The sequence below is a fragment of the Hyla sarda genome, chromosome 7, assembly GCF_029499605.1.
Source record: "Hyla sarda isolate aHylSar1 chromosome 7, aHylSar1.hap1, whole genome shotgun sequence".
Taxonomy (NCBI): Eukaryota; Metazoa; Chordata; class Amphibia; order Anura; family Hylidae; genus Hyla; species Hyla sarda.
This window is the reverse complement of record NC_079195.1, coordinates 40,951,305-40,965,550: the sequence shown is the minus strand read 5'-3', so window position 1 is coordinate 40,965,550 and position 14,246 is coordinate 40,951,305. Positions and strand designations below refer to the sequence as shown.

The window sequence follows — 14,246 nt, the reverse complement described above, 5'->3', positions numbered from 1 at the left end:
TCCAGCTGTTGCTAAACTCCCAGCATGCTTGGACACTCAATGGCTGTCCGGAAATGCTGGGAGTTTTTGTTTTGCAACAGCTGGAGGCTCCGTTTTGGAAACACTGCTGTAGGATACGTTTTTCATTTTTATTGGGGGGGAAGGGGTGGTGGGGGGGGGGCATTGTACGTGTGTATATGTAGTGTTTTACTCTTTATTTTATGTTAGTGTAGTGTTTTTAGGTTACATTCACACTGACGGCGGATTACACTGAGTCTCCCGCTAGGAGTTTGAGCTGCGGCTGCTGCAGCTCAAACCTGAAGCAGGGAACTCACTGTAATCCGTCGCCAGTGTGAATGTAACCTGTACATTCACATGGGAGGGGGGGCGAAACTACAACTCCCAGCATGCACTGACAGAACGTGCATGCTGGGAGTTGTAGTTTTGCAACAGCTGGAGGCACACTGGTTGGAAAATACTGAGTTAGGTAATAGAACCTATTACCTAACTCGGTATTTCCCAACCAGTGTGCCTCCAGCTGTTGCAGAACTACAACTCTCAGCATGTACTGATTGCCAAAGGGAATGCTGGGAGATGTAGTTATGCAACAGCTGGAGGCACGCAAGTACAACTCCCAGCATGCCGAGACAGCCATTTGCTGTTCCTGAATGCTGGGAGTTGTAGTTTTGCAAGATTTAGAGGGGTTCAGGCTGGAGATCACTGACAGTGGTCTCTAAACTGTGGCCCTCCAGATGTTGCAAAACTACAAATCTCAGCATGCTAAGACAGCAAACTGCTGTCTGGGCATGCTGGGAGTTGTAGTTTTGTAATATCTGGAGGGCTACAGTTTAGAGACCACTGTCAGTGATCTCCAGCCTGAACCCCTCTAAATCTTGCAAAACTACAACTCCCAGCATGCCAACACAGCAAACAGCTGTCAAGGCATGGTGGGAGTTGTAGTTTTGCAACATCTGGAGGGCGACAGTTTAGAGACCACTCTCTAAACTGTCGCCCTGCAGATGTTGCTAGGCAACAGACTCCTGGACACGCGGCGTCATACTCACCTCCACCGCCGCCGTGATCACAGCCGCCGCCGTCATCTGGAGCTCCGCCGCCGGGTAAGTGATCGCCGCTGCCGCCGCCGCCGCTACTACACAGTTCCCCCCGCTGTGCCCGGACACCGATGGGCGGGCATAGCGCGGGGAACCGAACTTTAACCCCCCCCGCCCCCAGTCTGCTATTGGTCGGCCGCTCCGCCGATCAATAGCAGGGATAGGAGGGGTGGCAACCCTGCCACCTCACTCCTATCTCTTCAAGGGGGATCGAGGGTGTCTTGGACACCCCCGATCCCCCTTATTTTATCGCGGCGCCGCGTTGATGGGCAGGGGGAGAGCGTTCCCCCTGCAAACACCATAGATGCCGTGATCAGACTGATCACGGCATCTATGGGGTTAATGCTGCCGGGACCGGCGCGATCGCGGCCCCGGCAGCTGCGGTGGGACTCCGGCTGTGATTGACAGCTGAGTCCCACCCGCGATCTCCTGCGCTGCCCGCGGCAGAGCAGGAGATCGCTTGGACGTATGCATACGTCCATTTGCGCGAACGTGTAATTCGCCTGGACGTATGCATACGTCCAATAGCGGGAAGGGGTTAATCATGATAGCCTCCTTGACTTGAAAATCGTGCACACAGCAGATAACATCTCGAGGGGTGCCGTAGCAGATTTAGGGCGGAGGGCCCTGTGAGCTCTGGCCAATTTGAGCCTATGAGAAGAGGGCTCACCAAGGATAAGGTTAAAGATGGCTTCCAGAGTGACGAAAAGATCTTCTTAGTGGGTAGCCTCCGGCAGCCCTCGCACAAGGATATTTTTACGCCTTCCTCTATTGTCCAGGTTCTCCACATGGGCATGGAGATCGCATAGAAAGTCTGTTTGAGAGTGGAGCTGGGCAATGATGTAGGCTCTGGTGGTATCGTGAGCATCCTCAAGACCCTCCACCTGGTCAGACACATGCTGTAGATCTTGGTGCACGCCCCCTCCCATAGACTTGCATTCAGGGGACGAAGCGTGACGTCACACGGGGGGGTGGAGTCATGACGTCACAGACTTCCATTCTGGTGGTCGGGACCCAGACCCTCCAGCGCTTCCGGAGCAGAAACAGGTGGGTGCCACATGCTATATTGAGTCCCCAGCGGCAGTTAGGGGATAAGATGTCTAGGGGTGGAGTACCCCTTTAACAAAAATTTGTCAAACACCTGTTTGGTGTTAAGGCTTACTATACCCCTTTTTATGTTCCGTGAGGGGTGTAGTTTCCAAAATGGGGTCACATGTAGTTTTTTTTTTTTTGTGTTTATGTTAGAACCGTTGCAACTATCAGCCACCTCTGTGCAAATCACCAATTTAGGCCTCAAATGTACATGGTGCATGAGCCCTGTTGTGCGTCCGCAGATCACTTTACACCCACATATGAGATATATCCGTACTCGTTTTTTCCTTTTACCTCTTGTGAAAATGAAAAGTATGGGACAACTTCAGCATGTTAGTGTAAAAATTAAAAAAATTTTTACACTAACATACTGGTGTAGAGCCCAACTTTACCATTTCATAAGGGGTAAAAGTAAAAAACGTCCCCCAAAATTTGTAATGCAATTTCTCTCGAGTACCGAATACCCCAAATGTGGCCCTAAACTGTTGCCTTGAAATACGACAGGGATCCGAAGTGAGAAATTTTAATGCCTAAATTAGGGATTTGCACAGTGGGGGACCTGGATGCATGCGTTACAATTGCCTCCGCCACCACAAATACCCTACAGCAGTGTTTCCCAAACAGGGTGCCTCCAGCTGTTGCAAAACTCCCAGCATGTCTTGGCAATCAATGTCTGTCCGGCAATGCTGGGAGTTGTGGTTTTGCAACAGCTGGAGGCTCCTTTTTGGAAACACTGCTGTACGAGACATTTTTCATTTTTATGGGGGGGTGGACTGTGTAAGGGGGGTGTATATGTAGTGTTTTACCCTTTTATTTTGTGTAGGGGTAGTGTAGTTTATTTAGGCTAAATTCACACAGGCCGGAGTTCACAGTGAGTTTCCCGCTGGAAATTTGAGCTGCAGTGGAAAATTAGATGCAGCTCAAACTTGCAGCAGAAAACTCACTGTAAACTCCTGCCTGTGTGAATGTACCCTGTACATTTACATGGGGTGGGTGCACAAACCTCTCCAGCTGTTGCAAAACTACAGCTCTCAGCATGGACTGACAGACCATGCATGCTGGGAGTTGTAGTTTTGCCATAGCTGGAGGCACACTGGTGAGGAAACACAGAGTTGGGTAACAAACAAACTCAGTGCTTCCCCACCTAGCATCAATGCCTTCCTCTTGTAGGAACTGCTGACATTAGGAGGAACCCAGGGCCAACCGCACCAGCATATGGTCTCACAAGGGGTCTGAGGATCTCATCTCGGTACCTAATGGCAGTCAGGCTACCTTTGGCAAGCACATGGAGGGCTGTGTGGCCCCCCCAAAGAAATGCCACCCCACACCATTACTGACCCACCGCCAAACCGGTCATGCTGGAGGATGTTGCAGGCAGCAGAACGTTCTCCACGGCATCTCCAGACTGTCACATCTGTCACATGCTCAGTGTGAACCTGCTTTCATCTGTGAAGAGTACAGGGTGCCAGTGGTGAATTTGCCAATCTTGGTGTTCTCTGGCAAATGCCAAACATCCTGCACGGTGTTGGGCTGTAAGCACAACCCCCACCTGTGGACATCAGGCCCTCATACCACCCTCATGGAGTCTGTTTCTGACCATTTGAGTGGACACATTTGTGGACTGCTGGAGTTCATTTTGCAGGGTTCTGGCAGTGCTCCTCCTGATTCTCCTTGCACAAAGGCGGAGGTAGCGGTCCTGCTGCTGACTTGTTGCCCTCCTACGGCCTCCTTCACGTCTCCTGATTTACTGGCCTGTCTCCTGGTAGCGCCTCCATGCTCTGGACACTACGCTGACACACACAGCAAATCTTCTTGCCACAGCTCGCATTGATGTGCCATCCTGGATGAGCTGCACTACCTGAGCCACTTGTGTGGGTTGTAGACTCTGTCTAATGCTACCACTAGAGTGAAAGCACCGCCAGCATTCAAAAGTGACCAAAACATCAGCCAGGAAGCATAGGAACTGAGAAATGGTCTGTGGTCACCACCTGCAGAACCACTCCTTTATTGGGGTGTCTTGCTAATTGCCTATAATTTCCACCTGCTGTCTGTTCCATTTGCACAACAGCATGTGACATTGATTGTCAATCAGTGTTGCTCCCTGAGTGGACAGTGGGATTTCACAGAAGTGTCATTGACTTGGAGTTACATTGTGTTGTTTAAGTTCCCTTAATTTTTTTGAACATGATAGATATATATATATATAAAATTTGCCTATAATACAGTTTATTAAATCTGTAGAAGCTTTTTTCTTTGTTTTTGAAAATGCCTACATGTGAATTGATCTACACAAAAGATGTTGTAGAATAGTTCTGGTTCAGTTTTTTCAGTTAGGCCCAAATCTGCCACCAATATAGCCCAGTTAGCCAAATTTCCATGGGCCTCTCAAGCCTTGCAAATGCACTCGCAGGTCCCCCTATAGGGTCCCCACTGTCAGATATATATATATAAAAGCGTCTGTGTGGAATTTCATGGTCTCTGGACACTAATCGGGTGGGCGTTGGGATTTAGCACAAGCTTTTCAGTTTTTTTCCTATTCAATTCAAGCTTTTCAAGACTCTTGGGAGCACGTAGAAGAAATACTTCCGCATTACTTTTCAGCCAAGCCTTCTATTCTGAGACCTGCCTACATTGTGAACACTCGCTGGCTTGTACGTTCAGTATAGACGATCCCATTGCTGGAAAGTAAAAAAAAAAAAAAAAAAAATCAGGTTAATAGCAAAGCAGACCTCAAAGTCCACCCTACAGTCAGTACAGTGAGAAAGGCTTAAAGCGACACCCTCGTTCCTTGAAGCCTGAAAATGCCTGCTATGGGCGCGCGATGTCTGAAGCAAATCGGATGCCTCAGCCTAAGAACTTATTCCAAAACTTCTGGAAAGCCGAAGCTGAAATATGACGCTGTGATCATCGGAGGAGGTAACGCTGCTGTAGCTTGGCCCTACTAATGTTAGCCATGGTGTGTACTGTACAGGTTTAACTCTCTGCCTCCTGGAATATATTTTTTTTAACACAGGATCCTACTGTGGAGATAATGTTGCAAATAGAGATGAGCGAACTTACAGTAAATTCGATTCGTCGCGAACTTCTCGGCTCGGCAGTTGATGACTTTTCCTGCGTAAATTAGTTCAGCTTTCTGGTGCTCCGGTGGGCTGGAAAAGGTGGATACATTGCTAGGAAAGAGTCTGCTAGGACTGTATCCACCTTTTCCAGCCCACCGGAGCACCGGAAAGCTGAACTAATTTATGCAGGAAAAGGCATCAACTGCCGAGCCGAGAAGTTCGTGACGAATCGAATTTACTGTAAGTTCGCTCATCTCTAGTTGCAAACGCTGCCACTGAGAATGATGTTAATATTTTGTATGAAAACAATTTAATCCTGCCCGATCCGTATGAAAGGACCAAGGTTTGTGTTCTTTAGGAGAGGCCCCTTTAAGGAAAGAGCATCTATGAGTAGACTGAGTATGCGGCTTTAGACACAGTGTGGCAATAGGCCTAAAATGAAAAATGGGGCACCAAATTTTAAAGTATTTTACCAACAAGAACTACATAGTTCAGTATTTCCCAACCAGGGTGCCTCCAGGTGTTGCAAAAGTACAACTCCCAGCATGCACGGACAGCCAAAGGCTGTCCGTGCATGCTGGGAGTTGTACTTTTGCAACACCAGGAGGCACCCTGGTTGGGAAACACTGACATAGTTACTTAGTAATATTACCAGGCTGCTGCTAAATATAAAAATCACTGTATAAATACCAATATGACCACCTACAGACTATATAAGTGATTACAGTGCAGTGTTCTCCAGTTGGAGGTTGTTCACTTTTCCTGAGACTGACATAAAGCCTCACACAGACTGTTCCTCATGTTCTCCTCTGTTAGGCCGCATTCACACCACGTTTTTGCAAAACAGTTCCCGTATCAGGTTTTTGATGTAAAACGGATTCCTCAAAACCGGACTAAACTGTATCAAAATGTGTGTACAAATTGCGACCCATATACGGTTCGAAAAATGATGTCCGGTTGCATCCGTTTTTTAAGAAAAAGAAACGTATACGTTTTCAACTTTTCACTCCATTTTCAATAAAGTTTCACTTGTTTGATTGAAATTCCAAGAAAAAAAACTGTGCAAAGTTATAAACCCTATGGTGCAAACCAGATGGAACCGTACTCACATACAATTCTGTTCAGTTCCCATTTACTCCAATGTTAAAAAAAAACATATACGGTTTAATACGGTTTTTCACCCGGACCAAAAAAACTTGGTAGTCTACGGTTTTGGGCACAGGTAAAAAAAAAACGGACAAACCGTATAAGTTGCAAAACGGACTAAACCGGATCATGCATTTGACACGGTTTACAATGTTAAGTCAATGCATATGGTTTTCTATACGGTTCTGTATGGTTTTTAACTTGAAACCGTATACGGGAACTGTACAGCAAAAATGGAGTGTGCATGCACCCTTCCTTACACAAACTGCGCTCCATACCCTCATGTTTCACAGACTGCTCCCCTCATTTCTCAGAGATTGCTACCCATTCTCAAAGGCTGCTTCCCATGGTCCCCTCTCTCACAGACTGCTACTCATTGTCCCCTATCACAGACTGCTACTCATTGTCCTATCTCTCACAGACTGCTACTCATTGTCCTATCTCTCACAGACTGCTACTCATTGTCCCCTCTCTCACAGACTGCTACTCATTGTCCCCTCTCTCACAGACTGCTACTCATTGTCCCCTCTCTCACAGACTGCTACTCATTGTCCCCTCTCTCACAGACTGCTACTCATTGTCCCCTCTCACAGACTGCTACTCATTGTCCCCTCTCTCACAGACTGCTACTCATTGTCCCCTCTCTCATAGACTGCTACTCATTGTCCCCTCTCTCACAGGCTGCTACTCATTGTCCCCTCTCACAGACTGCTACTCATTGTCCTATCTCTCACAGACTGCTACTCATTGTCCCCTCTCTCACAGACTGCTACTCATTGTCCCCTCTCTCACAGACTGCTACTCATTGTCCCCTCTCTCACAGACTGCTACTCATTGTCCCCTCTCACAGACTGCTACTCATTGTCCCCTCTCTCACAGACTGCTACTCATTGTCCCTTCTCTCACAGACTGCTACTCATTGTCCCCTCTCTCACAGGCTGCTACTCATTGTCCCCTCTCTCACAGACTGCTACTCATTGTCCCCTCTCACAGACTGCTACTCATTGTCCCCTCTCACAGACTGCTACTCATTGTCCCCTCTCACAGACTGCTACTCATTGTCCCCTCTCACAGACTGCTACTCATTGTCCCCTCTCACAGACTGCTACTCATTGTCCCCTCTCACAGGCTGCTACTCATTGTCCCCTCTCTCACAGGCTGCTACTCATTGTCCCCTCTCTCACAGACTGCTACTCATTGTCCCCTCTCTCACAGACTGCTACTCATTGTCCCCTCTCACAGGCTGCTTCCCATGCCCTCTTTGTTACACATACTGATTAACATACCAATCCCTGTCTCATACATTTCTTGCCATGGCCTACCTCACAGACTCCTTTGCATAGTCCTTCTTAACATAAAGACAGCCTTGTGCAATTCCTCCACACAGAATGCTCCCCATGCCCCCTCTCTCAAACTACCCTTTAGTTCTAGGTCCCATGCCTACACTATTATTAGAGTGCAGGCAAGGGATAGCAAGGACCTGTATATAAATAATAGTGTTCTTATTTACTGAAAGCCAACATCATGTGCTGTAGAGCTGTTAATGTATACAATGATTAAGCTTCATGTACGTAACACTGGAAGCCCCTCTAAAGTGAAGGTCTATACATAAACACCCCAGTTTTCTCTTGATTATTTTTTCATACATCTTGATGGTGATACAAAGCTCCAAACCCCCTGCTAAGATTAAAAATAACCTCATGTTGCCTCTGCCTGACAAAGGATAGGGGATAAGATGTCTGATCGCGGGGATCCTGCCTCTGGGGACCCCCGCAATCTAGCATGCAACACCCACCTGTAAGCACTGCAGGAAGTGCTGGAGGCTTTCAGTCTTATGCCTCCCGACCACGGGGACGGAGTATCGGGACATCACGACTCCGCCCCCCACAAGCCTATGGTAGGGGGCGTGTCTTAGCGCCGGAGTACCCCTTTAAGACTTGAATGTCTCTTTCTCAATGAAAATCAATGGCATATGGCATATTGCTTTTACTCATCATCGTCTGTAATTGTTCCTCGTTACTTTTTTTCTCATTTATTTATTTAGTTTATTGAATTGTGTACAACAAGCACAAAGGATGCAAAAACATGATTGGCTATAAAGATCAGTAAACAATTACAGAAATCCGTTATAAAACTTAGTATAGAAACTTGGCAGTGAGCATTACATTAATCCCTCATTACTTTTTAAAGGGCCAACGCTTTCATTTTTACCTTTTTACTATTAATGTTATTAAAAACATTTGGGGGTTATCTTTCTGTGTCCTCTTTTGCTGCTTTTGGGCGTATTTACACGTACTGTATCCTGCACATACTTGATGCGCGGGATTTGATGATGCAGATTATATGCTGTGTTCCGTCATTTAGTTTAAATTGAAATCTGCAGCATAAAATCTGCAACTTCAAATCCTGAACATCCAATATGCACAGGATACTGTACGTGTTAATACACCCTATCTGTTTTTATCTTTCACATTTTTTCCCCTCTAGCTTTTTAATGCTCCTTCACTGCCTTCCTGTTTTAGTAGCTGAAATGCTTTGTCATTTATTGCCTCCTTTACATTTTTATTCTTTTACATGAACATTTCTTAGTTACTGAGCCTTTATTTCCATCGGGAGCTCACTGCATACCATTAGGCCAGGGTGCCTTTTAAAGGGGTACTCTGCTGGGAAAAAAACATTTTTTTATATCAACTGGTCCCAGAAAGTTAAACAGATTTGTAAATTACTTCTATAAAAAAAAAAAAAAAGCTGGAGGCCGGATGAAGCGCTTTCCTTAGCGCGAAACCGCCGGCAGTCGCCTCCTCCCTGAGTGCCCCCTGTTCCTGCCGAGGATCCCGTCGGGTGATGTCCACGTTTGGAACCTGAAGACGCTAGATGTGCGGTGAGTGCGGGTACTGTGTGGCCTTTGTGTCATTATCGTTACATTGAATAATTTACAAATCTGTTTAACTTTCTGTCATCTGTTGATCAAAAAAAAATAAATTATAATTTTTCCAGTGGGTCGGGGGTTTATGTCTATTAAAAATACTCCACCTATAATCCTGCCCTTCTATCCTCCCATCTTATAGTGGTTGTAATTTTTGTAATACAGTACATGGCATTTGGTCAATGCGGACTTGTACATTTTTTTTTTTGGCAACAAAGCTTTCTGTTTTGGGTGAAGCAAGAGCATTGTTACAAAAACTATTACAAGTGATTTTCCGTTACGATAGGACGTGTGTGTAAATGAAGGGGTGTTGGCGCTGTCATCTCTTACAATGCCACTGATGTTCCAGTATCACACATCTGCACCTGTGTTCTACTATCCGCTGCACGGTCACTACTCTGGGTTGGTTTCAACTTTCTCTTCATCAGGAAATTTGTGTAGGAAAAAAAGTACAAGCCCAATACTAGAATATACAGCTGTGGATCAGGGATTAACCCCTTTCTGCCCTGTCATGTATGACACAGCTGGAACATTGTTCCTACAAACCAATGAACTTTTACAGCGCTGGGATGGTGGCGGCTCAGTTGCTGGTGAACATCCCACTGACACACTGTCACAATGACCAGGATAGGAGGTACAGTGGGGCAAAAAAGTATTTAGTCAGCCACCAATTGTGCAAGTTCATCCTCTTAAAAAGATGAGGCCTGTAATTCTCATCATAGGTATACCTCAACTATGAGAGACAGAATGAGAAGAAAAAAAATCCATAAAATCACATTGTGATTAAATTAAGGAATGTATCTGCAAATAAATAAATATTTGGTCAATAACAAAAGTTAATCTCAATACTTTGTTATATACCCTTTGTTGGAAATGACAGAGGTCAAACGTTTTCTGTAAGTCTTCACAAGGTTTTCACACACTGTTGCTGGTATTTTGGCCCATTCCTCCATGCAGATCTCCTCTAGAGCAGTGATGTTTTGGGGCTGACGCTGGGCAACATGGACTTTCAACACCCTCCAAGGGTTTTCTATGGGGTTGAGATCTGGAGACTGGCTAGGCCACTCCAGGACCTTTTAAAAACTTCTTACGAAGCCACTCTTTGTTGCCCGGGTGGTGTGTTTGGGATCATTGTCATGCTGAAAGACCCAGCCATGTTTCATCTTCAATGCCCTTGCTGATGGAAGGAGGTTTTCACTCAAAATCTCACAATACATGGCCCCATTCATTCTTTCCTTTACATGGATCAGTCGTCCTGGTCCCTTTGCTGAAAAACAGCCCCAAAGCATGATGTTTCCACCCCCATGCTTCACAGTAGATATGGTGTTCTTTGGATGCAACTAAGCATTCTTTCTCCAACAAACATGAGTTTAGTTTTTACCAAAAAGTTCTACTTTGGTTTCGTCTGACCATATGACATTCTCCCAATCCTCTTCTGGATCATCCAAATGCTCTCTAGCAAACTTCAGATGGGTCCGGACCTGTACTGGCTTAAGCAGGGGGACATGTCTGGCACTGCATGAGTTGCGTCCCTGGCGGTGTAGTGCGTTACTGATGGTAGCCTTTGTTGCTTTGGTCTCAGCCCTTTGCAAGTCATTCACTAGGTCCCCCTGTGTGGTTCTGGGATTTTTGCTCACCGTTCTTGTGATCATTTTGACACCAAGGGGAGAGATCTTGCGTGGAGCCACAGATCGAGGGAGATTATCAGTGGTCTTGTATGTCTTCCATTTTCTAATAATTGCTCCCACAGTTGATTTCTTCACACCAAGCTGCTTTCCTATTGCAGACTCAGTCTTCCCAGCCTGGTTCAGGTCTACAATTTTTTTTCTGGGGTCCTTCAACACCTCTTTGGTCTTGGCCATAGTGGAGTTTGGAGTGTGACTGTTTGAACTTATTATCAGTATAAAAGACACCTGTCCACAACCTCAAACAGGTGCCATTAATACAGGTAATGAGGTGAGGACAGAGGAGACTATTAAAAGGGGGAGGTGTCAGGCCCAAGGCCTGATTATGGAAACATACATGTGTTTTATCATTTCAATCTGTGTATAAACTAAGACCTGGGGGTGAAGGTCATTCAGACTGTGTTTTGTGTATTGCATTTTATTGGGGGTCTGGCTGTTTGTTTGTATCTCCTTTGAAGTCAAAGGCTCTTTTGAAGCAGCAGGATGTAAGGGGCACTCTGGTCCCATCATATAATCACACAGATAAGGGGGCCAGGAAGAGAGAAGACCCCCCTGGTGGGATCAGAGGGGAGGGGGGAATGGAGTCTCCCTCCCAAGAAAGCAGATATGATATTTAAACAATGCTAGACTCAAAGTGGGGTGTTCAAGGCTATGCCCAAAGCTGACAAGAGCTGGACTCTCACTCACAAGGACGGCTATATCATCATGCTGTAAGAACTTCATCTTTTGTTTTCTGAACTTGCCTTGCAAAACTCTTTTATATATTTTTGTACCTGTATGTCATTTGTTCCTGTATTTTTATATATTTAGCTCTGATACCTTTTATCAGATTAAATGTTTAATTAATCAGCTCTGGTCTTTTATCTCTAAATATATGAGCTCACTTTTCTGAAGGAGGCTCTGGTAAAACACGTTTATCTAAGGGTTAATCTGGTGACTTTGCTGGGACTAGTAGTGGATACCCAGAGGTCTGGTGGCCTTAACCCTTGCACCATCACACTCTCTCTAATGTCTTAGCTGGACCGATAGGGTTTGATCGTGACAACTGGTGGCAGCGTCGGGATATATTTAGAGATTTTTAGTGCTTGCTGGATTTTACCTGTAAGGAAATCTTAGCACTAAAAATAAATTGCATACATATTCTTGTGTGTAAATTCCAAAGACAGAGCTCAGTGCTGGTTTAAAAGACATACAAAAAGAGTGCAAGACAGTTCTGTCCTCCCCATCTCCTGTTTTACCTCCTCTTTCTCATCTCGAAAATATGGAGGCATATCGCAAGCAGTCCAAGCCTGCACTGGAGCTAATGTGCCAAGAAAAGTACATCCCTACTGCAGGAAGGAACAAGGAAAAACTTATTGCTGATCTTGTGGAGTTTGATGTCCGTGCAGAAGAGCTGAGTGACATGAGACAAAGTCCTACAGCTGGAACTGCCATCCAAGGACTGATATCTCCTGGGGAATACAACATTAATGCCCATCAGGACAGTACTCCACATGAGGCCTTGGACTCTTATATGCGGACTGCCTTACAACACCTTGGGAATGTGGATGCCAATATGAAACTCCAACTGCTTCTCCAGTACCAAACTGCAGAGAGAGAGGCACAGATACGAGCTGCAGAGAGAGAGAGGCGGCAGAAAGAGAGGCCCAGTGGAGGCACGAATTGGAGGCTGAGAGGGGATGTTTTATCTGCACACAGTGATGTGCAGGATCAAGGAGACACAAACCTCGCTTGGAACATTTCCCCATGTTGGAGAAAGATGGTGATCTGGATGTGTTCCTGAGGGGATTTGAAAAGGTTTGCCGGCAGTTCCATCTACCTAAGGAACAGTGGGGACGATATCTAACACCACGGCTGCGAGGGAAAGCTCTGGATGTGTTTGCTTCGCTTCCCTCTGAGAGTGACCAGGACTATGAGGCAATCAAATCTGCCCTGCTAAAAAGTTTTAATCTGACTCCAGAGGCTTATCGGAAAAAGTTTCGGACTTTGCAACAAAGTGCCACAGAAAGCTGCACTCAACATGCAGGTCAGCTAAGGACTGCATTCAGACAATGGATTGGGGGCTTACACGTCACTACCTATGAGGCCCTGGAGGACTTGATGGTCCTGGATCAGTTTCTCTAAACACGGAGCTTTGAAGCCAGAGAGTGGATATTGGACCGCAAGCCCAAGACAGCAACGGAAGCAGCAGAACTTGGAGACGACTTTGCCAATAACCAGGCACCAACAGCAAAGCGTGGATCTGCACAAGCTGGAGCAAGTACCTGGAGGGGAGCCACACACCCATAGAGCATCACCAGCAGCACCAAGCCAGCCGGAAAATTCTTGCCATCAGCACCGAAAGCAACAGGAGCCACATTGGGTCAGGGGGACACCCGCCGATATTACAGATGCAACAATATTGGGCACCTGAGTGCCACTTGCCCCAACAAAAAGAATTCTCCACCAGTAGCTGGAGGACACACAGCCGTTCTTCTGGTGTCCGGAGCAGTGGAGAAAAGCGTGGATAATCTGCAGAGTGTAACTGTGGGTGACCGGGTGACAGTGGGTTTGCGAGATTCTGGAGCCTCCTTTACCTTGGTGCGGCCTGAAGTGGTGGATACAGAGGACATCATCCCTGGAAGAACCATGGCTTTAAAAGGAATTGGAGGTGTGCGGCCTGCTGTGCACATGGCCCGTGTGTACCTGGATTGGGGTACAGGCCAAGGTTTGCGGGAGGTGGGGGTCTCTGAGGACATCCCTGTTAATGTTCTGCTGGGGAATGATTTGGGTCAGATACTCTGTCATTATGCTCCAGAGGACAATTCCTGCACACCGGATGGGCTAGGAGAGAGCCCTGTTCATTCTGAGGTACTGTGCAAGACTTTGGGAGACACTGCGACATGTGGTAACTGGGAGGGAGTGCAGGGGATTGATAATTGTTTACCTGTGACTGAACCGGTAATGTTTTTCAAAAGTGGAATGGGATGTATTGTAAAATGTGGTGACAATGCATTGCCAATGCCAAAACCTAGTGGAGATGGGCTAGGGGGAGGGGTTGGTGTGCCCCTGGTGACATTTAAGGATGAGGGACCAGCAGTGAGTGATATGTCCCAATCCTGTGAGCCTAAGGAGGAGGAGGAGGGAAGGAGTGATAGCCCTGTGTATGATGCCTGTAACATTGTTATGTCTGGAACTGATGGAGAGGAAGGTGGATATGCTAGTTCACCTGGGGGAAATGTGCTCCCTGATGCCCCAAGATGGGGGG

At 46.5% G+C, this 14,246-nt stretch overlaps 1 protein-coding gene across 1 annotated transcript in view; it reads left to right on the top strand.

Moving 5' to 3' along the window:
• The first annotated feature begins 4,638 nt into the window (after window positions 1-4,638).
• PYROXD2 (pyridine nucleotide-disulphide oxidoreductase domain 2) overlaps window positions 4,639-14,246 on the top strand; it is a 145,727-nt gene continuing 136,119 nt past the window's right edge. The window contains exon 1 of the mRNA XM_056529051.1: window positions 4,639-5,099. Within this exon, the coding sequence (XP_056385026.1) occupies window positions 4,985-5,099 (115 nt within the window). The 5' untranslated portion in view covers window positions 4,639-4,984. The remainder of the gene's footprint in view (window positions 5,100-14,246) is intronic.